This window comes from Pelodiscus sinensis, unplaced genomic scaffold, assembly GCF_049634645.1.
Source record: "Pelodiscus sinensis isolate JC-2024 unplaced genomic scaffold, ASM4963464v1 ctg51, whole genome shotgun sequence".
NCBI lineage: Eukaryota > Metazoa > Chordata > Testudines > Trionychidae > Pelodiscus > Pelodiscus sinensis.
Genome location: NW_027465873.1, coordinates 129290 through 155801, shown reverse-complemented (window position 1 = coordinate 155801; position 26512 = coordinate 129290). Strand labels below are relative to the sequence as shown.

At 52.6% G+C, this 26512-nt stretch overlaps 1 protein-coding gene across 4 annotated transcripts in view; it reads right to left on the bottom strand.

Annotated features, from left to right (window-relative positions):
• The window catches only part of LOC102456320 (crk-like protein), an 84435-nt gene that overhangs the window by 51667 nt on the left and 6256 nt on the right, over positions 1–26512 (bottom strand). For all 4 annotated transcript variants that reach the window (XR_012899113.1, XM_075915895.1, XM_075915896.1 and 1 more), the window contains exon 2: positions 11964–12420. Coding sequence is in view for 3 of the 4 variants with exons in the window: in XM_075915895.1 (XP_075772010.1) it covers positions 11964–12420 (457 nt within the window). In the remaining variant the exon portion in view is untranslated. The remainder of the gene's footprint in view (positions 1–11963; positions 12421–26512) is intronic.

Below are 26512 nucleotides of genomic sequence, written 5' to 3'. Positions count from 1 at the left end.
ATCACTTTCCTATCCCTGCCTCCCCCCCCCCCCCCACACTCCCTAACCCCGACCCACCGTATGGCCTAGAGCCCACCCCTTCTCCCGCCTTGACTTTCGAGACCCCCCCCCCCCCCCCCCGCTGCCGTCCCCCCGTCCTGCTCCCTGTCATGTTACCTGACCCACCCGCGCGAGGGCAGTCTCGTTCCCATTAGCTGTGGGCGGCCCTCGGGGGGTTGTTTTTGTATCCCCGGTCCCCAACCCGTTAGGGGCTGCCTTGTTCCGGACAGAGGAGAACCCTGGCCGCCCCCCTCAGCGCTGAGGGGCGAGCTGCGCCAATTCCTCGCGGATAACCGCGGGGCAAAAGGAAAGGTGCAGCTCGCCCTCCAGCGCTGGGGGGATTTCCATTCCATCCTCAAGGACACTAGAGCCTTGTTGCAGGAGGGGAGAGGGATCAATAGGCAGGACGACGGGGCCTACTGCCAAACCCGCAGGTTTCGAGACGCTCTCCTGACCTTCGGGTCGGGGAGCGGTCTGCTGCGGGGCCTGCGTGAGGCCGCCGATTGACCTGCCCGCGAGGATCCACCCCAGCCCTCTCAATGCAGTACACCACCATCGCGACGCTGAACGCCCGGGGCTGTAGGGCGGGTCTCCGCAGGAGCCGGTTGCTCTCCTTCCTTCGGGAGGGGGGGGCACTCGGTGGTTTTCCTGCAGGAGACCCACACGACTCCAGCCGTCAAGGCTGGCTGGCGGCTGGAGTGGGGGGACAGGGTGCATTTTAGCCACCTCAGCGTTCGCTCGGCCGGGGTGGCCACCCTGTTCTCCCCTGCCCTACGGCCCGAGGTGCTGGGGACCGCCGAGGTTGTCCCGGGCCGCCTGCTGCACGTCCGGGCCCGCGCAGAGGGGCAGACGTTGAACCTGGTCAACGTCTACGCCCCAAACGCGGGCCCGGACCAGGTCACCTTTTACTGGCAGGCGGCCACCTTCCTTGGCACTCTGGATCCTCGCCAGTGCCTGGTCCTGGGCGGGGACTTTAACACCATCCTCGATGACCAGGACCGGGTAGAACTCGCAAACTGCCAGGCCGCGGCAGGCATCCTCAGGGAGATCGTAGACCATCATTCCGTGGTGGACGTCTGGCAAGACCACCACCCGGACGACAGTACCACCTTTACTTACGTCCGGGTGGGGGACGAGCGGTCGAGCCACTCCCGGTTGGATCGCATTTACCTTTCTCGATTCCATCTGGCACGAGTTCACGCCTCCAGCATTCGGCTGGCCCCGTTCACGGACCACCATTTGGTGGCCGTGAAAGCCTCTCTGACTTCGGAGAGGCTGGGGCCGGCCTATTGGCATTTTAACAATAGCTTGATGGAGGACGTGGGCTTCGTGGCGTCCTTCCGGGAGAGAACTTTCTGGGTGTCTGGCTGGTGAGTCTTGGCCACATGCTCAGGGTTTAGCTGATCGCCATATTTGGGGTCGGGAAGGAATTTTCCTCCAGGGTAGATTGGCAGAGGCCCTGGAGGTTTTTCGCCTTCCTCTGTAGCATGGGGTACAGATCACAACTGGAGAATTCGCTGCATCTTGGGGTCTTCAAAGTATTTGAAGGCTTCAATATCTGAGATATAGGTGAGAGGATTATTCTAGGAGGGGTGGGTGAGATTTTGTGGCCTGCACTGTGCAGGGGGTCAGACTAGATGATCATAATGGTCCCTTCTGACCTTAAAGTCTATGAGTCTATGAGTTCTGGCAGGCCTGGGGGGGGCAGCGGCCCACCTTTCCCTTGGCGTGGCGATGGTGGGACGTGGCGAAGGTGCGCGCCCGGCTCTTCTGCCGCGACTACTCCCGGGGCGCCAGCCAGCGGAGGGATGCGGCGATAGAGCAGTTGGAATGGGAGATCTTGAAGCTTGGCGTCCGCCCCCGAGGAGCCACCCCTCCGCGAGGAGCTCCGGGCCCTGGAAGATCACAGGGCCCGGGGCACTTTTGTTCGATCTCGCATCCAGCTCCTTCGGGAGATGGATCGCGGCTCCCGCTTCTTCTACGCCCTGGAGAAAAGGAGGGGGGCCAAAAAGCACATCACCTGCCTCCTGGCAGAGTACGGCACCCTGCTCACGGATGCCGCCAAGATGCGTGGAAGAGCTAGGGCCTTCTACGCCAGTTTGTTCTCCCCGGATCCGACACCTGCAAGGCGCTCTGGACCGAGCTCCCGACGGTCAGCACGGGCGACCGAGACCGGCTGGAGCTGCCTCTCACTCTGGCCGAGTTCTCAGAAGCCCTCCGTCTCATGCCCAACAATAAAACCCCGGGCACGGACGGGCTGACCGTGGAGTTCTACCGCGTGTTCTGGGACGTCCTCGACCCAGACCTCGTCACCGTCTAGGCAGAGTCCTTGGAGAGCGGGGTCCTCCCTCTGTCGTGCAGGCGAGCGGTGCTCGCCTTACTGCCGAAGAAGGGGGACCTCCGCGACCTACGGAATTGGCGTCCCGTCTGGCTCCTCAGCACTGACTACAGGGTCGCAGCAAAAGCCATCTCACTATGACTGCGGTCTGTGCTGGCGGACGTGATCCATCCCGATCAGACCTACACCGTCCCGGGCCGTAGCATTTTGATAACCTGTATTTGGATCTCTTAGAGCTTGGGTGTAGGGACGGCTTGTCATTCGCCTTCCTGTCCCTGGACAAGGAGAAGGCGTTCGAAAGGATGGACCACGGGTATCTCCTGGGCACCCTGCAGGCCTTCGGCTTCGGGCCCCGGTTTGTGGGTTTCCTCCAGGTGCTGTATGCCCTCGCGGAGTGTTTGGTCAGGCTCAACTGGACCCTGACCGAGCCGGTCAGCTTCGGACGGGGGGTACGTCAGGGGTGTCCGCTGTCGGGCCAGCTGTACACTCTGGCGATCGAGCCCTTCCTCTGTCTCCTCCGTAGGAGGTTGACGGGGTTGGTGCTCCGAGAGCCGGAGCTGCGGCTGGTCCTGTCGGCGTACACCGATGATGTGCTCCTCGTGGTCCAGGACCCAGGCGACCTGGTGTGGGTGGAGGCTTGCCAAGCCGTCTACTCGGCAGCCTCCTCCGCCCGGGTCAACTGGGTCAAGAGCTCTGGCCTGGTGGTCGGGGACGGGTGGCGGGCCGGCTCCCTCCCACCCGCGCTTCAGGCCATCAGGTGGAGCGCGGGTCCGCTGCTCTATCTGGGCGTCTATTTATCCGCCACGCATCCTTCTTCGCCGGAAAACTGGCAGGGTTTGGAGGCCAGGGTGGGTGAGCGGTTGCAGAGATGGGCAGGACTGCTCCGGTGTCTCTCCCTTCCCAGGAGGGCACTGGTGCTAAATCAGCTGGTCCTGTCCATGCTCTGGCACCGGCTCAGCACCCTGCGCCCGGCCCCAGAGGTCCTGGCCAAGCTCCAGAGGACAGCTTTGGAGTTTTTTTGGCCAGGACTGCACTGGGTCTCTGCAGGAGTCCTGTCTCTCCCCCTGGAGGAGGGGGGCCAGGGCCTGGTTTGCATGCGCAGCCAGGTCCGGACCTTCCGCCTCCAGGCCCTGCAGAGACTCCTCTTTAGTGCAGGTAGTCCGGCATGGGGCACCTTGGCGCGCGCCTTCCTCCGCCGCCTCCAAGGGCTCCAATACGACCGGCAGCTCTTTTTTATCCACCCGAGGGGTCTTCCACGAGACCTCTCAGAGCTGCCGGAATTCTACCAGGACCTCCTCCAGACCTGGAAGCTGTTTTCGGCGACCAGGTCTGTTGTGGCCTCCGAGGGAGCAGACCTCCTCGCAGAGCCCCTGCTCCACAATCCAGCCTCGTGCGTGCAGGTGGCGGAGTCTCCCTCGGTGCGCCGGAGGCTGATCCTGGCAGAAACCACCATGGTTGGAGACCTCCTGGACTACGACGGGGGGACTGGGTGGATCCCCGAACGCTCGCTCGGCGCATGGGGCTCTCCACCCCCCGAACCCCCCTGCGCCTACTCCAGGAGGTGAAGGCGGCCTTGCTGCGGCCCGCTCTCGACTTCCTGCAGCGGTCCCTGCGAGAGGGTACACCCCGCCCCTCCCCTCCTGCAAACCCTCCGTCCCTTATTATCGGGCACCTGTTCCGCGGGCCCCCCCGGCCTTCCCATCCTTGGACCCCCAGCTGGCTGCAAAAATTGCAGCCGGTCTGTTTCCGAACTGCGCCTAGGGAACAGCTGTACACGCTCGTGCTCCACAGTATTTCCCCACCCTCGTGTCCCGCCCCGATACCAAGTGGCGGGACTACCTAAGACCCGTTGAGGGTGGGGAACCCCAATGGGCCAGCGTATATTCCACCTTAATCCCGCGGCCCATCGGGGACATCAGTAGGCGGCTCCTTCATGGAGCTGTGAGCACAGGCGCTTACCTGGCGCGGTTCACCCCCACCCCGGACATCTGCCCCTTTTGCGGCATGAGGGAAAACCTGGCGCATGCCTACCTCAAATGCGCTAGGTTGCAGCCCCTATTCCGGCTCCTCCAGAACCTCTTATTGAGGTTCTGGCTGCACTTTTCCCCTCACCTTTTCATTTATGCACACCCAATCCATGGCCCCACAAAGTCACGAGACCTCCTCGTCAACCTCCTCCTGGATGTAGCTAAAACCACCATCTGTAACACCAGGGAGAGGATGCTAGACAGGGGGGTTCCCTGCAACTGTGGGGCCTATATTTGCTCCTCCCTAGTGTCACGTATCCGGGCAGAGTTCCTCTGGGCGGCGTCCACTGGCTCCCTTGGCAGCTTCAAGGAGCAGTGGGTGCTGTCCGGGGTTCTCTGTTGGGTGTCTCCATCCGGTTCCCTTCTTTCAAATCTGTGACCTGCACCCCTTGATCATTTTGTCATTATTTGTCCCCCGTGATTAGTTGGACATGGGTCCAGTTGTCCCTCCTGCAAGGCTTGGTTCCCGCATGGTTTCAAATAGGTCCCACTACATGGACATTCATCAAAAATTATTGGCAACCAAACATCTCAATTATCTGATCACTTGCCAAGCTGTGGGGATACCATGATGACTGCAAAAGTTGAACAAGTGGACACTTAAGTGGCAAAGGAACTAAAAAAATACTGGTAATTTTGTAGAAGTAAGGGAAGAAACCTACCCTGAAGTCATTGCATTATGGCCAAACTATTTCATTGGACATCACAGAATATTTCTAAGTAAACCAAAAAACATAGGTAAAAGAGTACGAGGTTGGAGGACTAAAGCAATTTAGTTCATGAGTCCCATTTTCTGAGGATGAAGAAAAATGGGACCACAGAAATGAGAAATTGGTTGTTGTTTTTTTTCCAGAAACCACCAAAGCAGTCTACTGTTATATTTGCAAGTTATTCCAACCACAGTAAAGGAAAACAAACATGTGTCGACAGGCACTCTAATTGGAGAATGTTGCAAGAGCTATTGCTGATCATGAAACTTCCAAAGCTCATATTAATGCTATGTTTAAGTTTGTTAAAAAATATAAGTAAGTAAAGGATACCCAGTACTATTCCATAATAGTTGATACAATACCAGACACGAGTCAGGTATGTCAACTCACAGGGCCATGACCAAACAGGATTATGGATTCGCTTCACAAGAGTCCATTAGGGATAGTTGCTTTTATCAATTTCACTATATCACTATTATTACAGAGTTAATACCGCCAGATGGTTACACAGCTACTGCAAAGTGACACATCAATAACCACAAGCAGAGCAATCCATAAGAGATTAATAGGCACTTGGAAATGCTTATGCCCCTTCAGTCTGCAGGGAGTCCCGTTCCTGTCACCTCACACCAGGCCGCAGTGGACATGGCTCCAGCTGGGGGAATCCAGGGCACCCTCCAAGGTCTAGGTCCCTAGTGAGACTCACCATGCACAGGACTCCCTACACTAGTTATACTACAATTGTTTACCAGGTGTGCGCGCGTACAGGCTCAATGCCATTCTTATCACTCTTGTAAGCTGAGACCGAGGTCAAACTTTTCTGCCGCTTAGTAGTTTCCCAGCTCAAGTGCATGGGTTAAAGCTGATAAGGGTCAGCTGCTGTTTGCGCTCGCAGGGTCCCAGAGTATGCTAAGCTGTATACTCCAGGGATGGAAACTTCCATCCTAGCCTGCTGAGCTGCAGGCCCCCCATATGACTTATGTGACAAGGTAGAGCAATTAACATGAATTTTAAGACACGTGACTGGCAAGTTAAAGCAATTTCTTCATGTTGTCCCACTAAAATCCTACGCTTCTGAAAATCTAGAGCAGTGGCTCTCAAAGCATGGTCCGTAGACCATTCGTGATTTGCAGCAAGGACATCCCAAAATGGCATCACTCTAATCGCCACCCTGTGGACAGGGGGCCTGGCTGCTCACTCTCCCTGCTGGCCCAGGGCACATGCAGTGTCTCCCAACAATAGCCTACCCCCACCAATGGCCCCTAATTACTGGCTACAGCTCATGTGCTGCATAGCACCCTGCGCCCACCCTGCCCAGGCAAGACCTTGCAAGAGCGGGACGGAGGAGACACCCAGGATGACAGTAGACTAAGGAAGTGTATCACAGTGGCGACCGGACCCGTGAGCACTAGGCATGGGCATTGCAAACGCCCTAGCGGGAGGGGAGGGTGAGATGAAATAAACAATTTCCTCATTGCGCTGAGCTGGGCCTCTTCCTTGGGCTGTGGCAGGCCGGAGCACACACCCTGGCTCCCTGCTTCTTCCCCATGTCATCCCAGTCCAGGCGCTCTGGGCCTCAGGGAGCAGGTGGCAGCACACACACTGCTTGCATGGTAACCAGCAGAGCAGCGCCTTGGGGGTCCCTCCTGACCCCATTGAGACCCTTGGGGCCAGGCAGCCACAGCTCTGCATCTCTGACTGGCTGGAGATAGGGGGCAGCTCCTTAGGCAAGGCAAGGTGTGGAAATTACTTCCTCCCTAAGGAGGCTGGGGGCATTACGCAGAGAGATTTGACAAGTTCACCTCCCATCCTGGGGGTGCGGTGTCATCTCACCCATCCTGCTAGTCACTGCCATCCACCTGTTCACTGCTCTCTGGTGCCACCCTGCTGGCCATTCATTGCCCCTCACTGCCACCGCTCTGCTGGCCGCTCCTTATGCCTCTCCATCACTACCCTGCTGGGTGCTCGTCACATCATCTGCTGGCTTGTGGTGGATTTGGCTCTGGATCAGACCTCATGATTTCAGCTCTTGGCCCAAAGCACAGACCAGCCACAAGAGATTCCAGCATTCACTGGAGTGAATTTACATACAAGAGGGGCTACTTACGGAGCCTTTTTTTACTCTTATCATTAAAACAGTGGGGAGAAACAGGTTGAGCCAGTCTTACAGCTTACACCTGGAGGACATACAGCCTGCTGACTCACCTCCCTCCCCAGCTCAATCTATAGGTCTCAAAGGCCAGCCTCTGTGTATTTACACAGACAAGGGTCTCTTAACTGAATTAAACACAGTCTGACTTTTCTGCATTGTGCATTCCCACAATAACTGCAAGCATTGGTGCTCATATCTTACAATTCCTGCATTTAGTTTTAACACAGTTTATAACCCCCACAACAGCCAAATTGGTTACAATGGGCAAAGCACTGTCTAACAGTTGAACATCTAGCAGGCCTGAGCAACCTGATTGAAGTGTATTTACATAGGAATCCTGGGTGTGGGCTTTCCTGTTACAGCTGGCTGTAATGGAAGCATTGATTCAGACCCTGCTTACATCAGCAAATATAGGTTTTGTAGCCTACTAAATGATATGTTCTATCTTAGCCTACTAATTGATAGCTGTTCTATTTTATTTTTATTGTATATAGATTTGAACAGGCTAGTAATGCAAAGTGCCTGCAGAATTAATTTTCTGTGTGATTGCTTATAGCAGAAGTATGGTAGTTAGTTAATATTTAATGTTTTTCTTGTTATTTTCCATAAGATGTGTGAGGCAAGAGTTTTGTGGTTGGCGCAATAAGCTATTTTTTAATTTTGCTCGAAATTTGCAAGAAAATCTGCTAACTTGGGGATAACTTATTTCAAATCTCCAGCGCAATAGACACCAGATGTCTAAGTCCAAACCGCAAGTTCCCGCCTTTTTAGTCCTGGCAGGCCATCCAAGAAAGCATCAGTCATATCTTATACATACTCATGAGTTCCCCAAATATTTTCTCCAATTAGAGATGGTACCCTCAGAAATCTTAGGGTACCAAACCCAACTATGGACAAGGGGTTGAACATCTGGGACATTTTGGCGCCAAAAGGTGTATTTAGGCCTAGAGATTTGAGAGATCGGGGCTGCTGCCTCAGCTGTTGCTGACAGAAGCCCACTCCAGAGCATTTTTATCTAGTCAGGTCAGAAACTAAATACTTACCTGCTCCAAGGCCTTCCAGGCAAAGGAAGGCTGGTCCTTCCCCGCCCAGCCCTGGAGTTCTTAAGATCTTGTGGGTACAGAATATTGTTATAGGATTACTCTTCGTATACTTAGATGAGTTTTAATTTGGGTTAATGACATCTGGGGAAGGAACCCAAGTGATCTGTGTTCTTGCCGCTATATTCATCATGGTGATTATCATTTTCTTCCCTTTAGCAATAAAATTGTTTTCTATTTCATTTCCTGAGTTAAGGTGTGGTTGCTGTCAACTGCTTGCTGGCCCTCAAGAGGGGGAAATCTTACTAAATTGTAACCTGGGATAGAGAGGACCCATTTAGAATTTCTGGTCAGACTGGTGAGCCTTACCCAACCAAATTTTACTAGAACTCCTTCCCAAGCTACAGTTCCTCTGATATCTCTGATGAGAAGCACAAAAAGCCCAGGAAGTTATTTTTCGATGAAACTAGAGACAATGAAATCCATTTAAAAAGGAAAGAGAAGATCATCGAGACCATCAATGTTATTTTTGGCACAATAATAGTGCAATTGCAGAGCAGAGGTGAATCTCTAAAGCAAACTGTTGATTTATTTTGCATGTTTTTGACAATTATGGATGAAGATGCTAAAAGCCACTACAGTAAGAAATTAAGCGAATTCTACCGAGAGGACAGACAAATCTTTTGAAGGTGACATGAAACAGTTCATTCATTTTATCAAAAATGATGAGGTGTGTGCTTGGAGATCACCAACTGATTTGTATCAACTTGTACGTGACGATTTGTAAGCAACTGTTCCAAATGTAGAAATATTTTCAGAATGGTTTCTAACAATGCCTGTTACAAATGCTTCTGGTGAACATTCTTTTTCTGTACTGAAACGAGTTATTGTATTTTGCAAATAATTTTGAGTCAGGAACATTTGGTAATTTCAGAAATATTGACAATTGAAAGTGCCTCTTTACAGCATATTACTTACCATAACTTAACTGATGATTTTATAAAGAAAAAGTGAAGAAAGTTATTTGAATAAGGTTTGTTCTTTTTTTCCAAATTGAGTAAGTCTCTTTAGTGGAAGTTAACTTTGTTTTCCCATTCATGCATCATCTATGCGTTTTACACATTTCACGTTAACTTAATGCAAATACAAGCTTTCATCTAGACCACAAGTTCTCAAATTGTGCTCTGAGAACTCCATTCAGGTGGACTGAGGAAAGATTATGTTTCTTTTCTTTTTAATAAAGTGCTCTTATGCAAAGCACTTTCCAAATATTGTTTGTACCATGAGCTAACTATTGTAAAGCTCAGTAAGTGGGCCACAGATACCCTCACCAATTTTCAAGTGGCCTGCAGAAAAAAGACCCCCACCCCCCCCAAAATCAAGGTACCTCACTTAATTTACTTATAATATAGGAGAACGAAGGGAGGGGGGGGATGAAAAATAGGAGGAGCAGGAAGAGCGATCCCCAGGGGATCCCCCCCAAATAAAGCTGAACTAACTCTAAATTCACCATTGCCCCCAGACAGTGAAGACAGTCAGCATGGGGATTGCGGCACTCGGCGGAGGCTTTGAAGCCCAGGGAGCAGGGCATGCCCCATCCCCCCCCAGGCAAAGTCTAAGGCTGTGTCTAGACTACACCTCTGTCAGAGAGATGTAGATTAGGCATGTTGAAATTGCTAATGAAGCAGGGATTTAAATATCCTGTGCTTCATTAGCATAAACATGGCCATCGCTTTTTTCTAAATGGAGCTTTTTCGAAAAAAACAGCAGTCTAGACACAAATCTGTCGAAAATAAACCCTTTTTCAACAGATCCTGTATTCCTCAAAAAAAAAAAAAAAAAAAAAAATTAGGTTTACAGGATGTCAGTCAAAAAAAGGGTTTATTTTTGACAGACCAGCATCTAGACTGCCATTTTTTCCTGAAAAAGCTCCATTTTGAAAAAAGCGGCAGCCATGTTTATGCTAATGAAGCACAGGATATTTAAATCCCTGCTTCATTAGCAATTTCGACGTGCTTGATTTGCATCCCTCTGTCAACAGAGGGATGCAGTCTAGACGTAGCGTAAAATAATTCAGATTTCAACTATTTACAGGTACTTTAATCAGAGGTGGAAAGTAACTAAGTACATTTTTTTCGGTATTTGTACTTTACTCAAGTATTAATTTGTGATGCTTAGATTTTTACTCAAGTAGGTGTTTTTTTTTTTTTTTTTTAAAAAGAAAATTTTGTACTTTATACTCCACCACCATTTCTGGAAATGCTTAGTTACTCACTACTTTCATCACCCCACTGACAGTGGCGCAAGCCAGCATTTGGATTTGCTGAAGCACGGCTGCATGTACAAGCAGCCAATCATGCAATGACAATTTTTTTTAAATAGCCAATAAACAAGCACAATGACCCTGCCAATGAAGATTTTTTTATTTATTTATTTTTTTTTTTTAAATAGTCACATCAACACCTTTTCACTCAAAAACAGGGGTGGGGAGCCCTCCCCTCATGACCAGCCCCCCGCACCCCCATCCCTCTCAAGCACTGCCCCTCCTGCTCAGGTCTCCCAGCCCCCGTCTGCTCCTGCACCCTCCCACCCTTCTAGACACCCCACCCTCAGCCCGCTCCTACACCTCCCCCTTGGCTGGACCCTCCCCCTGCACACTGAACCCCTCATTTATGACCTCACACCAGAGCCCAAGGGGTGGGGTGGCGCTTTGAAAAATCTAACCCCAAAAGTGTTATCAAGCTTGTGGGAAACCCTGAAACTTGGTCCTCCCTGCCTCCTCTCCCCTACTTTTTATTTCTGGATACTTGAGTACAATTAAGATGTGATACTTCTGTACTTTCTCGTATCCTTCTGGAAGAGTACTTTTGACTTACACTTCATTACATTTTTTTCAAAGTAGCAGTACTTTTACTCAAGTAACATTTTGGGTACTTTTTCCACCACTGTAACTAATGACAGAACTATTTACGAACAATAGGGAATGCTAGCTTTAGCTAAAGCTGGAGCAGGCTGTTCCAAGCACCATCACCAGCAGTAAGAAGGAACTGAGGGTCCGAGGAGTGTCCATTATTAATAGAGCTGGAAGGGACCTTGAGAGATCATGGAGTCCAGTCCCCTCCCCTCATGGCAAGACCAATAACCATCCCTGACAGATTTGCCCCAGATCCCTAAATGGCCCCCTCAAGGATTGAAGTCACAACCCTGGGTTTAGCAGGCCAATGCCCAAACCACTGAGCTATCCCCCTCCCCTATATAGTGTGGCATGTGTGCACCACTCCAGGGGCACTCACACCTATGTCCATTGCTTGCTCCTGTTCACTGGAAGAAGAAAAATTCCTATTGTGGAAGAGTAGTCACAGTCTGAATTAGGTACATCTTTGTACGTGCGCTAGTTCCTTTCTAAAGGGAAGTGGTATGGATGATGCAATTGTTTTTGTAGAGCTGTTATGGTATGAATCAAGACCTTGTTCTCTCAGTCACTTCAGTAGATTGGACTTTGCCTGACTGACTTAAGACAACCACCTACATGAATGGCTCAAATAAATTACATAATCAGGTTGCTACCATTTCAATCAAGTTGTGCTTTTTTTTTTAATTAAAAAAAAGACTAATTACTGAAGATGTTAGAGACTTAGAACTTCAGAAAAATCTTACCTCTAATGCCAAGGCAGTCTTGTCATAAGCACACGGTACTCTTTTTTGAATAGCTTTGGCATAGACAGGTCCATTCCATGCTGATGGCAGTGGATTGATCACTGCTCCAGGTGTACTGGATACAGAGGGAAGGGGACTTGTGGTCTGAGGTTGAGCATAAGCATGTGCAGGTTCTGGAATACCATAGCTGTTGGAATTCCTGTTCCCATGAGGAGACAATCTGACCAGCTTCTCTACATAAGGAACAGGGATCATCCCAACTCGACCATCCTTGTTTCTGGCACTCCACCACTGTTCTTCAGGCTTCTCTACAATTACCAGTATTTCACCCTTTTTAAATGGCAGATCTTCAGTATCACTCCCAAGAAAATCATAGAGAGTCCGAACATATTCAGAATTTTCTTCTCCAGTGGGCATGGTAGGGGCTGATCCATATCCCATTGGTGGGCTTGGATACCTGAGTATTTTTAAAAAAAAGTATTTTAATAGGTATTTACCTTACTCTGTATACCGAGTAACAAAATTTACTCATTTCCTAGAATAGAAATAGTCATTAACAGGGCTCGCCAGCCCGCCCGAACCCAGCTCTTCCGGGTTGCAATCTACTCGCCACGGGCAAGTAGATTGCATTATTTGTCGAGCCCTGGTCATTAACATTTGTAGCAGGGTCAGACCCACTCCTGGGTCCCAGACACGTGTCCTGTCCACAACCCTGCAGTCTCACTTGCCCTTTCTAGCATTTTGAGATTCTGCCCCTTGGCTAAATAGGTGTTGGGACAGACACCCTAGTCAGACTGGGCTGAGTAACCAGTCCTCTTCAGTTACCAGCTGGGCTCTCAGGCCACTTGAGGAAGGGAGCCCAAACACTCCCTGTCAGAGCCCCTTACCTTCCCATCTATTGGCAGTATTGACGTTCTGTTTTTCAGCTTCTCTATTTCTTTCCTTATCAGCTCTCACTTCCCTCTGCCTCCTCCAAACTCCTCTTCCGCTCTCCAGAGCCCACCCCCACAGGGAAAGTTTTTAAAGAGGTCCCTTGGCAGCCTGAACTCAGGGCTGCTATAAATCAATTAAGGGCCAGGTGAGCTGTCTCAGCTGCCCCTGACTAACCAGGGCCATTGCTCTTCTTCAGAGCTGCCTCTCTCCCCTTCCATCTACCCTGTCAGATCTGGAGGTGAAGAGAAGAAGCCACTCTTCGATGGGAGTACAGCAGGCTGCTGGTCTGGGCCTGTTGTGCTTTCTCCCCCTCCTCCCCTCTTTTTTGGGAGAATTGGGGGGTGGGGCTACTGGCGTTGTGGCAGGCAGGCAGGCCCCAGCTACATTCTGGGCTAGGCCCCCCTCTTCTCTTGCCTGCTCTGTTTGCAGGCAGCTTCCTCCCCCCACCCCCACCCCTTCACCTCAGCTGGCTGTAGGAGCTACTGGGTGTGTGGTGGTGGGTAGGGGGGCCCTCTGCTGCCCTCACCCGGGGGGGGGGGGAGGCAGACCCCCACTTTCCATCTTTTTGGGGACTGCCTGGCCCTTTTTCCCCACTGCTGCAGGTCTGGACTTCACCCTTCCTGCAGCTGCTACACCCTTTGGGGCAGAGGAGATAAGGGGGCTGCTTTAGCGCAGCTCCTGGGGTTCTTCCTTCCTCTCCAGTTTTTTTTGGGGGGGGAGGGGGAGAGAAGAGAGAGTTTGTAAGGGACCCTCCTTCCATCTGGGTCCCTAAGCAGCAGCTGGTACAGCTTTGGTGGGGTGGGGTGGGGTGGGGTGGGGGGGGTAACTCCCTCCACCACCACCCCTGCTGGTTCCCCTGCATCTCTGCTGCTGCCACTCCCTCCAGCCCCAGGTGCTACAGGGGCCATTTCCATCCTCGGCCCTACTGCTTGCCTCCCCCCAGTCTTTTGCTCTGTTGGGTCCTGCAGCACATGCTGTGGGCCTGCCACTCAGGTGCCTGTGGGCACACTGGTTTCCCCCCCCCCCCAGCAGTGTCTTGCTGCCCCCTCGCATCTTGAGCAGTCACCTCCTCGCAGCCTGCATTCCCCTCCCCGTGTACCCAGGCCCCCCTCTGTTATCTTGTTAGGTGTCTGAGCCTCCCTTTCTTCTTCAGCTACCCTCTCCCCCCGCACCATTTCACTTCCCCATGTTTTTCCAAGTATTTACCCCCTCATGTTCCCAGTGCAGCCAAAGGAGCCACTCTTTCCATCCTGTGCTGGGAGCTGTACCCCTTGTTGCTCTACCCCCCTTCCTCGTAGTAGCATTGCTGCCCTCCCACCCCGCTTCCAGCCTAGCAAGGGGGAGTGATGAACTCCCCCCCCCCCCCCCCGGTTGCTCTACCCCAGCACTATTGGCCTCTCCTAGCTGTCTATTCCTCTCCTTCCCACGCACCCCCCCCCCCATGAACACAACTGAGGGGCAGTCACGTGACGCCCCTTGCCCATGACTTCTATGAATACTGAACCCTCTGAGGCTGCCGGCCCGCCCACTCATGCAGTGGAAATGGCAGACGTGGACAGGGATTCTGGGACCCCGACTGCTCCTGCTGCGGCACCTTCTGCCATCATTGTCACCACCAAGAAAGCCTCCCTGAAGGGCAGGAAGGGCTAAGGAACAGCTAGGGAACCAAGAAGGGCAAGAGCCCCACCAAGAAGGCAAAACCCCTGTGGAAAAGGGTCACCTCCCCCTGCCACGGCCTCAGCCGTGGCTTCCCCTCTTTCCTGTTCCTTCCACCAGCTTTGAGGGCGACAGTGTCCCAGCCCCGAGGGCGTACGCCCAAGTAGCCGCCCACCTCCCAATGCGCTCAGGCTGCCCCCCAGAATTCCATCTCCGATGGCCACAGCCCCTTTCCCGCCCTGACTGTGGTAGCGCCCTCTAAAAAGTTCAGGAAGGTGGTATTCTTCCTGGCGTCGGAGGCCGCTACCCAGGAGGTAGTGGAAAGGGGTTTGGCGGTGGGGGGAGTCCACGTTCCCCTTGAGCCTTTGGAAGACCTGGGCGTACGGGTGGTATTCTCCTCCGTTCCTCCCTAATGCCATCCTACTGCCTTTCCTCTCCACCCTGGGGAGGCCTCTGTCAGTCTTAAGTCCCCATCCTCTGGGCTGCAAAGATCCTACCCTCCACTACATTCTCTCCTTCCGCCAGCAGGTACAAATCCAACTACTGCCAGCGGGGCATGGTGGAGAAGCCCAAAAGAGTCATTTCTGGTGCCCCATCAAGGGGCCCGGTACCGGGTATATTACACCTTGGGGGAAAGCCCGGTGTTTTCTCTGCCAGGCGACAGGCAGTCTCTTGGGACGTGCTCCCCGGCCCAGCCCGACGATGCACTCGGGACCCCTGATGCCTGGGAGGGCACCAGCCCTACCATCGCTGGTGGCCCTGACAGTCTGGACCCTGAGGTCACCCCTCCTCCCACTGTGACCGTCATCAGTCCCGCTCGGGCTCCACAGGGCCCGGACGAGTGAGCGGGTGCTGCTGTCACTGCCAAAAGCGGCAAGGCCGGGCCTGCAAAGGAGAGGGGAGCAGGGTCGGCAACGAGACTTGGACAGAGCCTACCTTGGGGAGATTTCCCCTTCCTGAGCTGCCCAGCCCCTGTCCTCCCTCACCCTCCCACCACTCCCCTTTTTCCCTGGCTCTTCCTCCATTTAGGCCCAGCCCTCCTCTGAGGGCTGGGAGGCTGCCATGGGGAGGCGCCACAAGTGAGCCCAGCATTCCACCCCACCCACTGAAGGGGAGGATACCCTCCTTGTTCCTCTGGGGCTGGACATTGGAGCCATCCCTCCCTCTGAGCCCCGGGACGCTTCACAGCACTGTGGGGCGGCTGAGGTGACCACAACGGTTGCGGGAGGAGTAAACGCCTCCCTCCCAGAGTCCTTGCAAGAGGAAGTGTCCATGGAGAATTCTCCCACCATCCCCACCTCCACTGTGAGGACAACCGCTGACCCTGCTGCCGGCAAGGGCGACCACGTGGCAGCGGACTCACCTTTCTCTCCCAAGAGGTGGGGGCTTTAGGGTTGCCCCTGGCTGCCTCGGTGGGGAGATCACCATGCCCTGGAAGGACAACAGTTGGCCTCTCCTTCCGACCCGCCACTCTCCCTTCTCCGGGTTGCCCCAGGGTGTGACCAACTACCCAGCCATCAGCAGCACTTTGGCCACTGAACCCCTGGGGGCTCCTAGCAGGCAGGAGTTCGCATCATTCCCCATCACCCCTGGCACTAGGACCTCCAGCACTGCACTCAGAGGTGCCGGAGCCTGGCGCTAGGAAGTTTAGTATATCCCCCCACCATTGCCACTGATCCCCTGCCCTGCGAGGAGGCACTGCATCCCAGTGCCTCTTCCACTGAGGCTTCTGACCCTGCTCCTAACCCCTGCCCCACTCCCGTTCCCTGATCTGCCCCTCTCCCAACCAAAATTTCCCATTCCTCTTCCTGCTCCCCCTCCTCATCTAATTCCTAATCCCCCACCTCTTGCTCCTCCTACTTTGCTTCCTCCTTTCCCCAATCCCTTCCCTGACATCGTCTCCTCCCCTTACACTGTTACTGCTGCCCCCAGAGCTGCCACATTCAGCCCAAACATTGGCCCCGGGGAAGCGGTTTTTGTTTCTCCTGCTCCAAGCACATCTGAGGCTGTTCTCCCTCTGCCACTACCCCTGCCATCATTCCAGCAGGGACTTCAGAGGCCCTGCTTTCCCGCATCAGTCGCGGGGCGTGCAGAGTGGTCTGGCCCAAGGCCCCGACGTGCTGAGGGGTGAGATGCGCGACTTCTTTGAAGACATTCATGGCTCCCAGAGCAAAGTAGCTCTCATCCTTCAGATGGTAAAGGCCATGTTGGGGGGAGGGTAAAGGGACCGGGTGGCAGGGGGCTGCGGCCTACCAGCGGGTCCACAGCCTCCATGACGACCTGCTCACATTTGGGTATGGTCACAGTTTGCTGCAAGGCCTGATGGGGACTGCCAGCACTCCTGCCAGCTAAGATCTTCCCCAGCCCTCTCAATGCCACTGTTCATTCTTACCACTCTGAACACCGCGGGCTGCAGGGTGGGTCTCCACAGGTGTCGGGTACTCACCTTCCTTCGGGAAGGCGGGGGGGGGCGGTACTCATCTTCCTGCAGGAGACCCACACTGCTCCAGCCACCAAAGCTAGCTGGCGGCTGGAGTGCGGGGACAGGATCTACTTCAACCACGGCATCAGCCGTTGTTACACTCCCAGTTGGACCACATCTCTCTCTCTCGTCATCTATTTGGGATGTATTAGGCGAGGTATTTCCAGTAGAGATAAGGAGGTGTTAGTGCCATTATACAAGGCATTGGTGAGACCCCATTTGGAATACTGTGTGCAGTTCTGGTCTCCCATGTTTAAGAAGGATGAATTCAAACTGGAACAGGTACAAAGAAGGGCCACTAGGATGATCCGAGGAATGGAAGACCTGTCTTATGAAAGGAGACTCTACCTTAACCAGAAGAAGGCTGAGGGGGGACATGATTGCTCTCTTTAAATATATTAGAGGGATAAATACCAGGGAGGGAGAGGAATTATTTAAGTTTAATACCAATGTGGACACAAGAACAAATGGATATAAGGTGGCTAGTAGGAAGTTTAGGCTTGAGATTAGACGAAGGTTTCTAACCATTAGAGGAGTGAGGTTCTGGAACAGCCTTCCAAGGGAAGTAGTGGGGGCAAAAGATCTATCTGGCTTCAAGATTAAACTAGATGGGTTTATGAAGGGGATGGTTTGATGAGATAACATGATCTTGGTAACTAATTGACCATTCATTATCAGTGGAAAATAGGTCAATGGAGGGATGATAGGAGTTACTATAGAGAACTTTCTGGGTGTCTGGCTGGTGAGTCTTGCCCACATGCTCAGGGTTTAGCTGATCGCCATATTTGGGGTCGGGAAGGAATTTTCCTCCAGGGTAGATTGGCAGAGGCCCTGGAGGTTTTTCGCCTTCCTCTGTAGCATGGGGTACAGATCACAGCTGGAGGATTCTCTGCATCTTGGGGTCTTCAAAGTATTTGAAGGCTTCAATATCTGAGATATAGGTGAGAGGATTATTCTAGGAGGGGTGGGTGAGATTCTGTGGCCTGCATTGTGCAGGGGGTCAGACTAGATGATCATAATGGTCCCTTCTGACCTTAAAGTCTATGAGTCTATGAGTCAACCAATCAAGCCGAGGTCATGCAGGGCCACCTGCTGCATCTCCAAGTTCAGGTGGAGGGGCTGACATTAAACCTCACTAACACCTACGCCCTGACATTCGGCCCGGAGAGGCTCCACTTCTACCAGCGGGCGCCTGCCTTCCTCTGTTCTCTGAGTCCTCGCAAGTGCCTGGTCCTAGGCAGAGATTTCAACTGCACCCTCAAGGAACAGGACTGCAGGGGGACTGAGCAGTGCCCGGCCACCACGGGTTTCCTCAGGGAAATAACAGACCAACACTCCCTGGTGGACGTCTGGTATGACCTCCACCTGGGCGAGGGCACAGTGTTTACCTTTCTCCAGGTAGAGCATCAGCCGTCGTTACACTCCCAGTTGAACCGCATTTCTCTCTCTCGTCATCTATTTCGAGCCCACTCCTCCAGCATTCGGCCGGCCCCGTTCTCGGACCACCACTTGGTGGCCATGACGGCCTCTTTTCCCCCCCAGAGAGGCCAGGGCCAGCCTACTGGCATTTCAACAACAGCCTGCTGGAGGACGTGGGCTTTTTAGCATCCTTCCGGGAGTTCTGGCTGGCCTGGCGCAGATGGCGGTGCGCCTTTCCCCCGGCACGGTGGTGGTGGTGGGATGTGGGGAAGGTGCGCACAAGGGTCTTCTGCTGCAACTACACCCGGGGGGCCAGCCCGCGGAGGGATGCAGCGACAGAGCAGTTGGAACAGGAGGTTTTAGAACTAGAGAGGCGGCTGGCCACCGGCTCTAGAGATCCACCCCCTGAAGAGTGTACCAGGAGAAGCGAGAGGAACTCCGGGCCCACGGCTCCCACTTCTTCTACACCCTGGAAAAAAAGCACATGGTCTGCCTTCTGGCAGAAGATGGCACACCCTCACGGATCTGGTGGAGACGCGCGAGAAGGCTCGTGCCTTCTACACCTCCCTTTTCTCGCCAGATCCAACCAACGCCCGCAGAGTTCTCTGGAAGCAACTCCTGACGTCAGCACGGGCGACTGGAACCGGCTAGAGGTGCCTCTCTCTCTGGCCAAGTTCTCGGAAGCCCTCCGTCTCATGCCCACCAACAAGTCCCTGGGCATGGATGGGCTAACCATGGAGTTCTACTGCTTGTTCTGGGACGTCCTCGGCCTGGACCTTGCCAGCATCTGGGCCGAGTCCTTGGAGAGTGGGGTCCTCCCTCTGTCGTCCAGGCAAGCTGTGCTCGCCTTGCTGCCTAAGTAGGGGGACCTTCGCGCTCTGAGAAATTGGCATCCCATCTCACTCCTCGGCACGGACTATAAAATCATCGCCAAAGCCAGCTCCCTGAGACTCAAGTCTGTGCTGGCAGACATGGTCCATCCAGACCAGACCTACACCGTCCCGGGCCATACCACCTTTGACAACCTTTATTTGGTCTGGGATCTACTAGAGCCGTGGTCCCCAACACGGTGCCCGCGGGCGCCATGGCGCCCGCGGGGGCATTTCAATGCGCCCGCCAGGTGCTCGGGGCTGACCTGGCCCCGGGCACATGGCGCACGGGCACTTGCGGGGGAGCGCGCTTGGCGGGGGGAGCGCCGGGCGCGCGGCACTCGGCGGGGGCGGGCGCCAGCCCCGGGCACGCGGCGGGGGGGGGGGGGGGGCGCGCCGGCCCCGGGGCCCCGCCCCCGGGCGGGCGGCTATGGGGGGGCCCCGCCCCCGGGCGGGCAAACGGCCATGCCCCCTGGCGCCCGACAACCTCAAAAGGTTGGGGACCGCTGTACTAGAGCTAGGGTGTAGGGACAGTGTGTCATTGATCAGGAGAAGGCGTTCGACTGGATGGACCACAGGTACCTCCTGGGCACTCTGTGGGGTTTCCTCCAGGTGCTGTACGCTTCTGCAGAGTGTTTAGTGAAGCTCAACTGGACCCTGACCGCACCGGTCAGCTTCAGGCGGGGAGTGCATCAAGGCTGTCCGCTGTCAGGTCAGCTGTATACTCTGGCCATCGAGCCCTTCCTCCGTCTCCTTTGAAGAGGTTGACTGGGTTGGTGATCCGTAAGCTGGAGATGCGGCTGATCTGGTCGTACGCTGACGACGTGCTCCTCATGGTCCAGGACCCGGGTGACCTGGTGCGTGTGGAGGCCTGTCAAGCCGTCTACTCGGCAGCCTCCTCCGCCCGGGTCAACTGGGTCAAGAGCTCTGGCCTGGTGGTTGGGGCCGGGTAGCAGGTGAGCTCCCTCCCTCCCACCCACGCCTCAGGCCATCAGATGGAGCGTGGGTCCACTGCTCTCTCTGCCACACATCCCTCTCCGCTGGAGAGCTGGCAAGGTTTCAAGCCCAAGGTGGCTGAGCGGTTGCGGAGATGGACAGGACTGCTCCAGTGCGTCTCCCTGCGTAGGAGTGCACTGGTGCTTAACCAACTGGCCCTGTCCATGGTCTGGCACCATCTCAGCACCCTGGTCCCAACCCTGGGTTTCCTGACTCAGATCCAGCAGCTGATGCTGCAGTTCTTCTGGCTAGGACTGCACTGGGTCTCTGCAGGGGTTCTCTGGAGGAAAGAGGGCAGGGCCTGATGTGTTTGCGTATGAGGGTTCTGCTCAGTGCACAAGCCCCAGTGCCTGGAAGGAGAAGCATGTGGTGGCAGATCCAGGACCCAAGCATTATGTTAGAGCGGGGCTGGGGGTGCTGGGCTCTGGGGGAGGGGAGGGGGATGAAGTACCTTAAACTCAAAGTCTTCATGGATGAAGAATAAGGCAGCCAACACAGAAGTCATTTAAATTCCAGGGCAAAAAAAGAAATCAGCACGTACCTGGTTTACACTGTGTTTCTTTAAAGAAAATTCAAAGGCTATTGTTTGCCAGGCTGAAGCATAAGAACAGTCGTAATGGGTCAGACCAAAGGTCCATCCAGCCCAGTAGTATGTCTGCCGACAATGGCCAGCGCCAGGTGCCCCAGAGGGGATGGACCGAAGACAATGATCAAGCAATTTGTCTCCTGCCATCCCTCTCCAGCCTCTGACAAACAGAGGCCAAGGACACCAATTCTATCCCCTGGCTAATAGCCTTTTATGGACCTAACCTCCAGGAAATTATCTAGCTTCTCTTTAAACTCTGTTATAGTCCTAGCCTTCACAGCCTCCTCTGGCAAGGAGTTCCACAGGTTGACTACACGCTGTGTGAAGAAGAACTTTCGCTTATTAGTTTTAAACCTGCTACCCATTAATTTCATTTGATGTCCTCTAGTAGTTCTATTATGGGAACTAATAAATAAATTTTCTTATCTGCCCTCTCCACACCACTCATGATTTTACATACCTCTATCATATCCCCCCTCAGTCTCCTCTTTTCTAAACTGAAAAGTCCCAGTCGCTTTAACCTCTCCTCATATGGGACCCGTTCCAAACCCCTAATCATTTTAGTTGCCCTTTTCTGAACCCTTTCCAAGGCCAAAATATCTTCTTTGAGGTGAGGAGACCACATCTGTACACAGTATTCAAGATGTGGGCGTACCATAGTTTTATACAGGGGCAGTAAGATATTCTGGGTCTTATTTTCTATCCCTGTCTTAATTCCTAGCATCCTATTTGCCTTTTTGACCGCCGCTGCACACTGTGTGGAAGTTTTCAGAGAACTATCCACGATAACACCAAGATCTCTTTCCTGATTTGTCGTAGCCAAATTAGCCCCCCATCATACTGTACGTATAGTTGGGGTTATTTTTCCCAATGTGCGTTACTTTACACTTATCCACATTCAATTTCATTTGCCATTTTGTTGCCCACTCTGTTTGGTGAGGTCTTTTTGAAGTTCTTCACAGTCTGCTTCTGTCTTGACTATCTCAAACAGTTCAGTATCATATGCAAACTTTACCACCTCACGTAGTTGACAAGATTAGCCGATAAGCCTAGGCTTATTCAATTAATTGATGTAGTCAACTACACATTGACATCCCTAGTTTAGGCTGAAGATGAAAGGTCTGTAGCAGAAAGGTAGATGTGTTGATCATCAGCATAAAGCTGGTCTCTCATCACTGTGGATGAGATTATCCAGTAATAGGGTGTTGAATTAAAATCCACTGTAAAATAGTCTGTTTGCTGGGGAAATCTAGATAAGCTGTCCTTACAAAAAAAGAAACCTGACATTTCAGCATCAAATTCCTCTTTTTACACATACAACAATCTATAGTGCAAGGTTTGAAAAATCCACTCCTCCATGACAAGGTGGCAGCTTTCCTCAGTAAGTGTGGTGACCTAGTTTCAGTTTCTACAGTATTTAAGTTCTTATTTAAAAATTAATGTTTCTAGAGCACATGGTTGAGGCCTCCAACCTTGCTTGCCTACTGCTTTAGAACTTCTCAGCAACAGAGTGAAATTAAGAAGCCTGTTCAGATTATCTCTCCATGTATTAAAAAAAAAGTTTTTCCCTGCAGGACAACGAAGAGATGTCACTTGGTATCCCGCCTACCTCCCTCCCAGCTTGAGCCCGACCTCCCCACTTCCCCTCGCCACTTAGAATTGCTATTTTAAACCAAGCCCCTACTCCCCTTCCACCACCCCTACCCCCACAGGGCTCTCAATGCCAAGAAACATGGCACAGTAGCCGGCAGGCCCCACATCACAGCCCAGGAGCAGTGGGGTGCAGTGCTCAGGACAGCAGCCCGAGGACAGGCACCAGGAGCGGGGCTCCCAGGCCAGCTTATGCACCAGCAGTGGGAGAAGGGGCCCAGGCTGGCACAGTCCAGCCCTCCCTGGTGGCCCAGGGGGAGCCATGAGAGGGGGGTTGGCAAGCACAGCAAGCAGGGGGCACAGCCCTAGTTGCTATTATGCAGAACCCTGTATGCAGTACTGCAAGTCAAGAATTTTATCAGTTTTGTACTGTTACTGCCTGGGAAAGATAAGAACATAGGGAGGCAGCAGAGTTATTCAGGAGAAAGGAGAACTCAAAACACAAAGGAAAGTAGCAGAGTGTTTCTAATTCCCTTGCAGCAGCCTCAAAACTCTCATGGGTTATGGGGGGTTGCAACAGAAGACAACCCAAGGCATAATTGCTGCTTCAACTGACCTAGCTTCACTCTTTAGAATTTCAGAGACAGCAAGAAAATGTGTTTAAAAAATAAGCCCATAGTAGCCTAGAACAGGGATTTCTTCAAAGCAAAAATAATCTGTATACAACACTAATGAGTCTGGGACAGCAACATGGCCTCCCTCTGACCTAGAAGAGGAAGGACCCTCTAAGACCCCTTGGTGGGTGGGTCCAGCCTCAACTAGCCCTGCCCACAGGAAGCCAGAGGGTGGGACTAGGAATATAAGAGTTGAGAGCTCAGTCAGAGCCCAGGAGCTGAACTGGCCAGATGCTCAGCTCCAGCAGCGAAGGGTTCAGCTGTGCTGCACCCAACAAGAGAACTGGGCTGGGTCAGCAGGACCCCTGCTGGCACCAGAGGCCTGAAGACACGCTGAGACCTCCGGGATCCCTGATGACTGGACTGGTCCACCTGGGCCCCTGCCTGAGCTGGAACCCATGGACACCCTGCCGGCACCTCTGTCCCCAGCTGACCCCGAGGAGCAGCGCCGGAGCTTGGTAGGCTCCAAGGAAGAACTGGGAAGCAGCCCAGGGACAGCTGACCCCAGGGCAGCTGAGGAGATGGAGATCAGGTGGGCAGCACGTTACAGCTTGGATCCCCATTGACCCACAGATGTAGTCCGCGTGTTGCGGCCCAGATCCCTGCTGACCCAGTAGCTGCCGTGCTGCCACTGTCAGGGCCCTGGGCTGGGATGCAGTGGAGCAGGTGAGCCTGCATCCCCCCCACCACCTCTTCCCTTGGGTGGCAGGTTCCACCTGTGGGGCAAAACCCCTGTGCTTGTCAGCTCTCCACCAGCGAGGAGGCCTGACGCCCAGCTGGGACCTGGCCAGAGCTTTAAACTGTTGAACCACTTTTGGTAGACATTTGTCTGTCTGCCCCACCTTGACCCAGGGCTGGGCCTTATAAATGGTTAGCCCAGGCTATGGCTAGGCCAAGGTGTGCTGAGCACACTTGTTGGCAGCTGCGGCACTGCAATTGCTCTCTTGCTGGGCACTCTAGGGAGTCAGTGTGGCCTCCTGCTGACTTTGTAAAGGGTCCAAACACACACTTTCTTAGTACTCAGCAGTTGGTCCCATTGATTAATACTGGAAAAGAGAAGTATATTGAAATTAACAGCAAGTGAAAATTATCTAAATGGCATACCTTTACTATTCATTACTTCATACCTTCACAGTTTGGGAACACTTCACAATCACACCTCACTGCAGCCAATGCTAGTGTTTCTTTTGCATTAGTTTCTTGCCCATCATTGGTCTAGCACAGGTGCACCGCCACATGTGGTAGTACCAAAAATACATGTTTCATGTTGTCTAACCCACAAAGGACTCCTATGACTAGTCCACATTAATGCTTCCATGTTTCCCTCTATTGGTATAGTAGCAGTTTACAGCACTTTTGCATGTGCTCTATCAGGTGTTTCAGAGGAGTTGCTGTGTTAGTCTAACTTATGAGTAGTTCTGTAGAACCTTGGAAACTAACTAGATATAGAATCATGAGCTTTCATGGACAAAACCCACTCCATTATGAAGTGGGTGTGGAAGCAGGACTAAGGGAGAGGGGATTTGGGTGGCCATTTCAGGGTTTGTCAGTAGCAGAGCAAGAGTCTGGTTCACTCTGACTCCTGCTAATGCGAGAGCTAGAAGAGACGCTGTTCGCCTCTCTGTCTCGCTCTCCAAGATAAGAGTGGAATGCTGACCTCAGTGAGAACCTTGAGATAAGACAGTGGGAACTGACTGGGCAGGGAAGTAATTGTTTAATGTTATATGTAACAGAAAGGTGTACATATTGGCTTTTAATTGTTTTGTATTTGAAGATCCGCTTATGCTGTCTTCCCTTGCAATATTGCTCGAATAAACTGCCTCTGGCAACTTGTTGCTTAAACACAACGCAGAGTGAAGGCTCGTTATCTTCCACATGGGTTTTACCCACGAAAGCACAATATATATTTTGTCAGTCTAAGGTGCCACAGGACTACTCATTTTGTCAGGTGTCTGTATGTGCTCCTGCATGCAGAATAAAGAACAGGTTTACTGATAAACATGTCAAAATCCATAACATTCTGAAAAGAGTCACAAGACTACCCATCATTTTAACAAGCTATTTAGGAAAAAACATGTGGAATAATACTTGTTTAAATAATTTCCACTGAAGTCAGGACAAAAAACACACCCCACCATACTTAAGAGCAAGAGCCCAGCTACACTTTGAATTAGTCAAAACCTGCATCTGATTTGAAGCGCAAGTACCAATAAACAGTTGAGAATGATTTGTTCACTCAAGTGAATATAAATTAGTAGCTCTTAGAGGAAAAAAATGCTCCTCTACATTAAGTATTTTTAAGCAGAGGGTTGAGCTGATCACAAAGTATGCAATGAAGTTTTTTTACATTGCTTAAAAAACAAAGGCTGAATAGCATCTTCAAAAGGGGAGCATCCTGGAATAAGATATCCCACTGGAAAAAATTACCAAGAGTTTTATAAGGAGGGAAAAATACTATTACATATTGGCAAGAACATGCAACTGGCTACCCACACTGCCACCTCAGTCCTGCCCATATTCTAGTGCAGTGGTCACCAACCAGTAGATGGGGATCTACCAGCAGATCTTGGAGCCTCTGACAGGTGATCCTGGCTGGCTTGTCCAGGAAGCTACTAAGCACTGGCACTTCAGTTGCCTCTCCACCCACTGTCATGCTGCTCCTGCCCTCTTCCTTGGAGCTGCTCCCGCTGGGAGCCTTCTGCTTGCTGTACAGGGCATGGGAGGGAGATGCGGGCGCAGGGGCCCGCACTGATGTCAGGGTGTGCCTCCTCCCCACCACAGAGAGAAGGGGATGGAGGGAGCCTGGCAATGCAAACATCTGTCACACTCACACAGCTGGTGTCTGTGAGAATGTGCGTGTGTGTGTGTCTCAGTCCTTCACTCATCTCCTGACCAAACACGTGGGCTGTTACTGTTACTACTTTTACTGCTTGCAAAGTGTTTTTGGTTTTTGACTGGTGTGTGCATTTCATCACTTGTTTGCCTTATGCTTAAATTTTATTCTTTGAGTAATGAGTTCAGACATGACCAATTCTGTGTGTTAGGAGTACTTATCCCTGTGGTAATTGCTGCTCCTGGAAGTGGCTGGCATATCCCTGCAGCCTGAGAGAGGCAGAGCAGGGGGGCTCCACATGCTGTCCTTGCCTGCAGACACCGCTCCTGCAGCTCCCACTGATCAGTAACAGGGAACTGTGGCCAGTAGAAGCTGTGGGCTCAGTGCCTGTAGATGAGGGGCAGCACATGACGCCATGGAGCCTTTGCTGTACATGCCAGCTGCTTTCAGGAGTGGTGCAAGGCCAGGTCAGGAGCAAGCCTGCTTTAACCCCACTGCTCCACCACCCAGA